General features: G+C 41.6%; 1 protein-coding gene across 1 annotated transcript; it reads right to left on the bottom strand.

Annotated features, from left to right (window-relative positions):
• Nucleotides 1-379: 379 nt before the first annotated feature.
• LOC119159316 (scale keratin-like) lies at nt 380-775 on the bottom strand. Its single transcript, XM_037412026.1, has one exon. The coding sequence runs from the start codon at nt 773-775 to the stop codon at nt 380-382; it is 396 nt and encodes a 131-aa protein (XP_037267923.1).
• Between the last annotated feature and the right edge of the window lie 5,225 nt (nt 776-6,000).

Here is a 6,000-nt window from a genome sequence, read left to right as displayed (position 1 = left end):
AAAGCGAGACTTCACAGAGTACGAAAAATCTGTTTCCAAACAATTTCAGAGGATGTTCAATAAATGTCCTGTCCAGAGATATTGCTCAGCTGGATTTCTTCTGTCTGCTGTGCAACTACTGAAGAAGACACTTGTCATTATGAGCGATGTCCATACACAACAGGCCGCCCCACGTTGGTTAAAAAAAATGGGAAAGCTGGAACAGGCAACAATAGCAAAAAAAAAATTAGAAATTGAAGGGCAAACAAAAATCAGAAAAAAGACTGGGAAGGGTAAGTGGCAGTAGCTCCATCGCAGGGCTGCAGGAACACTGAACCCCTGTCCTCATTGCTCTGCATATGGATCTTCATGTGGCTCTTCTGGGACCTCTCTGCTGCCTTTAGCAAGGCCCACAGGTGCTGCGGAGGAACCGGCTGTACTGGCGGGAGGAGTATGGGCTGCAGTACCCGCTGCTGAGTGTGGAGAGGGCTGAACTCCCATAGCCATACTGGGCCCCATATCCCAGAGAGCCCCCATAACTGTAGGGGCTCCCAGTGCCGTAGAGGCCCCCCAGCCCCAGGGAGCCCCCAAAGGCGGGTGCTCCGGAGGAGCCCACCACGGCTTGCTGGGGGAAGGAGCTGAGGATGGGGCCGGGGAAGGTGACGACCACGGGGGGCGGCTGGATCAAGGCCGTAGAGTCCGGGCACTGGCGGACACATGGCTCGTTGCAGCTGTTAGCAATGGGCTGGGGGCAGGCGATGCTGCTGGTGGTGGGGCACAGGTCGTAGCAAGACATTTCTTTGTGAGGATGAAGGTGATCCTGAAACAGAGACCACAGAGCTGCATAAATACAAAGCACAAGATTGACTGGAGCAACAGGTCAAGGTTTGGTGATGGGTTGTTGGGGAACAGGCACAATGATCACCAGATGCATGAGCAAAAATGTTGACCCTATTCACAAACTTTCCTGTCAATCAGCATTGCTCTGATCTTCCCCATCCAGCAATCCCTGCACTTGTGACATCCACCAAGCCTTCTGAAATTGCTTCTGCTTTTTTTCTTCTTTTAATTTGCCTTCACAGAGTGTTGGTGGCACATTTTTTACTAAAACACCAGCACTCCTTCCTGGTGAATGTGGGTAGAAAGCCAGGAGCTGCAGGAGGCTACACCAGAGTTGACCTTCTCATTACATTGAATGGGACAGAAGCAGATTTTGTACTGGGAGCAATGGGATGGAGTCAAGAACCCAGCACTGCTTTAGCCACACATTTCTGCAGCTTTTCCTGGTCCTTGTTTCTTTTCAGGCTCTTTGAGGTACTATACTTTGAGTTTGTCCCCTTTCAGTTCTAGGCTCTCTTAATCTCTGTAATCCCTCTGGTAAAACCCCCAAAGCATTTGAGCCTTCATATAGATTCAGATACCTGATGTAATAAGTAAATATTCCCTATAAAATATTTATATCCAAATATTTCTTGGCATAGCAGTGTAATTTCATATGGAGCGTGGAGCAGATTGGTAAAATGTAAGGAGCTGATTTCCTTCATCAGATAAAAATTCAGTTTTCAAACTACCATTTCAGCTACGTCTGGTCCCAAAAGCTTGTGGCTTAGCACTTTTCCCAGTAAAAATAGGGAATATTATTTTGTTCACTTGATCAGGCCACCGGTCTACTTCCCTTATTATTGTGCCTGGTGAAAATAACCAGGCTTTAAAATAAGCAGGATTTAATTTTTACCTATCCATAAGAACTAAATACAAGCTAGGATTATTTTGCAATAATATTCCTATGTAGATAATGCTCTTTCTTCAGCTGGGTTATCAAACAGCTTAGGATATGGCCATGTCTCTCCAATTCAATCATTTACTGAAATGGTGCAGGAGAATTCTGCATTTTAAATTTAACGGCTTCCTACATTTTCACTCTGCTAACAGTACAAGAATGCCCAAATATGAATTGTAGTGATATAAATGCCTCAAGCCCTGATCTTGACTTCTAAAGACTACCATACTTGCCAACATACTGAAAAAAAAAAAGAGAGAAAAAGAGAACAAATCAAAAAAAAGTCCTAAACCCCCAAATGTAATAGTGAGCAGTATTCTAAGCTGCAGTGCAAAGGCATTTTGGCATTAGGAAAGAGATGAAATGGCATCAGACTTACCTGATGTAGAAGAGAGTGCTCAGGAGCTGGAACAGGTCTGCGTACCTGCTCCTTTTATACCATCCTGCAGATTGCCTGGGGGATCTGTGGCACATGGTACACATGAAGTCATAATCACCAACCAGCCCAAATTTGAAGCACATATAACTTCCCAAAGTGATGAAACTGGTTTTGCTTGAAGTTTGCAAAATCACCCTAAATCTCTGAAGAGCATGACATGCACATTCCAGCTCCCAGTTCTCTTTCATCTTGAAGCTTAATTGACCAGCTTCATTGCTGGTATCATTCCACCCTCCTCATTGGCATCGCAGGAGGAATTAAACTGGTTCTATTTATTTAGCACTTCCTTTATTAACTTCCCATAATGATTTTAATCAGAGCTATAACCTGCTGGCATACACAGGTTTGTATTTAAGTGCTTTAGATCTAGGCTGTAATCTAATCTACTCACACATTTTGCAATGAAATGTTCAGTGAGGTGGAAGACACCTTCGGATGCTTTTTCCACCCACAACCACAAAACATGAGAGAGGTGCTGGACCTGTGACAATCATGGCCATTGTTTAATGGTCTTTGATTTAGAAATTCTGGATTTTCCTTGCTGCTTGGCAAGACCAGCAAAAAAAGAAAAAGTATTTTAGTATCTGAAATGGTGTTTAAACTAAAAGCTGAAGTTTCCTCTGAAGGGTTATATGTATTTTTTTTTCCTTATTTTTCACCTGGAATCTGCAAATCCAATCTGCAAATCACAGAGATTATCTGGCAGGTTCAGCAATGCAGAAGGGCTGCAAATGCAAAGGGATTAGCAGGGAATAGCTGCTCTGTGTCAACACTACACAGCTCTGAAGGAGAAAGTAACACAAGGCAGTGGTGAAAAAGGTGCAAATTTCTTGGTTTCTTTTTGGCATTATACATTTCTGTCCACCACTGCATTCAGTTAGTCTTTATCTTTTCCTTCTTTTTGTTCATATGATGAAGATCTAGTTTGCCCTTAGATCTACTCTTCCATCTTACAAAGGAATTGAACCAAAGTTTTGCTGAAGGATGTCACAGAAACAATTTTTGAGTGCTTCCTTCCCAGAATAAGTGGCAGAAAAAGCAATAGAATTATCCAAGGAATAGTTATTGCAATGATAGATATTTCACCCCCCACCCCTCAACCCCCCCTCTTCTTTCTTTCTGGGCTAGCAGGGCTTTGCCTGCAGAGTGCATACTGTTGCAGAGACCAGTTTCGACTGCCCAGGTTACAAGTGACTTGTCACTTGAAATTACTCAGGCTTCCCCAATACTTATTGGGGTGGGACGAGTATTACTGCAAGGCAACTCATCCCATCTCAGGTGCTTACCTTACCAGAATTGGTATCATCCTCAAAACATACCAATTTTGCTTTCATTGGCTACGGAGACACACAACAAGCTCAACCGAAACACCCAGCTTTTAAGCAGGGAAGGTTTGATGAGATGTGTCCCACCCATATTCCCACCTTCTGAAAGTGTGTGCAATGAACGGTGCCTGGACCAGCCTCATAAATCCTCATTTGCCTGTGGATCAGTTGTTTGGTAATAAACACTGCAACATTTCTACCAGAAGTTATACTTAAATTATGAGGTTCTTTCCTCCAGACTTTGAGGTGGCCCTAGGGGATTACAAGAGCAGTAATACCCACAAAGGGTGTTCAAATACTTTTTGTGTGTTTTTAAGCGCTTCCCAAACCCTCCTTAGTAGTTTACGCATGAAGTCATGTGTCATCATTGTAATATAAGTGTGTGGTTGGATTCAAACAGCCCAGCATTTTTATTTATTTATTTATTTATTTATTTATTTATTACATTGCACTGGTCAAGCACATTCTTCCTCTTCCCTTTACCACCTCATGATTTCTAACCTTAGGATTTCAGTTGATTTAATTTTATAATTTAGGTTTTTCTGTATTTGTTTAAGTTTGTGTACCGGCTCCTTCAGTGCTGATGTATTAATTCACATCCCCTTCACTGTTTGTAGCAAAAATTGCTGCAAAATCTGCCTTTGTTCCCATGTTTTGAAAGTTTTTCCCAGGACTTTCCTAGTCTGAGAGTGGTCTACCTTTCTTTCGTGTTTTAAACAGATGCTCAGCTTCTCTAGGAAGCTGAATACATAATATGATATATTTTTATATTTGTGCATTTATATATATAGTGAACATGTTGCCTGTAATCTGGTTAAGAAACTGTTTACCTTTGTTGTGACCAATGAATTTACTTCTCAAATGTGAAGAAATGGAACAACTGGGTAGTCTGGGAGAGAAGGCATGGGCCTGGCTGATTTTTAAAAGTATTTTGCAATATATCTTTTGATTTTTCCTTCTAAAAAGCACAGAATGGGCCTGTCCAACTCTGAACTTTGATTTCATATACAGGTTGGTTGCTGATTCTGCAAGAAAGAGGCTGTGTTTTGCATCTGTTATACTTCATCTAGCATAGGTAACAAAGAAGGGAAAAACCCCTGCATATTCAAGCAGATGGCAATTACGATTAACATTTGAGCCACCATCATTATGTCAGCCAATAAAAGAAGAGGTAAATAAATGAAGCCAGCATAATTCCTCCTGTCATTCTACTGTATTTAATGGAACGTTACCAGGAATGAATCTTGCCAATTAAGTGCTAAGATGAAAGAAATATTTGTTTTGTAATTTGCATTTCATGCAGCGTGAGAATTTGAATCAAGTAATAAACATAAATATTGAGCAAAGCTGTTTCATCATTTTGAGGTGAACCATGTGTGATAAATGTGGGCTGGTGTTAATGGGAGTTTCAGGTTCTTCAGGCAGTTTGAGAAAACATATATAGTCCCTCCTCAAAAGTTTCTTGTATTTACTTCTCTTGCCACCTTCTTCCCAGAGCCAGCTGTTTTTTAGATATCAGACTGTTCTTTTTCTGTAAATTCAAATTACTCTTTTGTCATTTATGAGGAGGTAATGTTATATACAGGTTTTAACAGCTATTATACCAGGAAAACTGGTATTTTCCACAATGGATTAAATAGGAGATGTCAGCTCTCCACTGGTTCAAATGTCAGAGTTATAATCTGCTGAACTGACACTAAAAGACAAAAAAATCCCATGGGTTGTAGTCCTACAAACCACACCACAAAGGACTCAGTCGCTGCCACATTTAACCGATGCTATGTCCTCTTGATAGTTAAAGACTTGGTCTTCCAGCTGCTCTTTCAAATTAGTTTGTATGGAAGAAAGCCAAAGCTTGAAATGTATGTAAGCAAAGCCTCCTTATAGCAAACAAAAGACCTCCAGGGTGCTGGGAATCAGGTGAGCCTTTGGACAGTTCATTCAATAAATTCAATAATTTATTTGAATTTGAATGAAGTTTGGACAGTTCATTCAATAAAGCATCAGGAGTTTTACAGTAAACTTCAGACCACGTGGAACTGACTTTTAGCAGAGACAAGGTATAGGGTAAGAGCAACCATTGGTCTGAGGAAGCATGTGACTTTCTATATTCCTGTGTTTCCACTCACTAACCATCACTTAAAAATAGTTTTTCTTACAAAGTTTAAAAAACTTGAGGAATTACATCCACAACAGCAAGCAGATCTTGGTGGGGTAGCTACGATTAGATGGGATGGATCTGGAACTAAATGAGTGCTGCAGAGGATCCCGGCTGCTCTGCCTTTCCCATTTCCGTGGGATCTAAACTTTTCCTTTTGTTCCAAGGGAATCTGTGCGGTGGTACTCTTACACTTAGTCATGTTGCCAGCTGACCAGTTCACGGCCAGCACCAGCCTCAGTAGCTGCAGGGAGCTGATTGCCCTGACCTGAGGGCAGTGGCTCAGACACCAGCCATTGTCATCACTTTGTCAGCCCAG

Source organism: Falco rusticolus, chromosome 19, assembly GCF_015220075.1.
Source record: "Falco rusticolus isolate bFalRus1 chromosome 19, bFalRus1.pri, whole genome shotgun sequence".
NCBI lineage: Eukaryota > Metazoa > Chordata > Aves > Falconiformes > Falconidae > Falco > Falco rusticolus.
The sequence above is the reverse complement of the archived record's forward strand: the minus strand, read 5'-3'. Positions and strand labels throughout refer to the sequence as shown.

Bases quoted from the DNA above. Each gene is read 5' to 3' on its own strand.
- LOC119159316 (XM_037412026.1), bottom strand. From the start codon at position 775: ATGTCTTGCTACGACCTGTGCCCCACCACCAGCAGCATCGCCTGCCCC.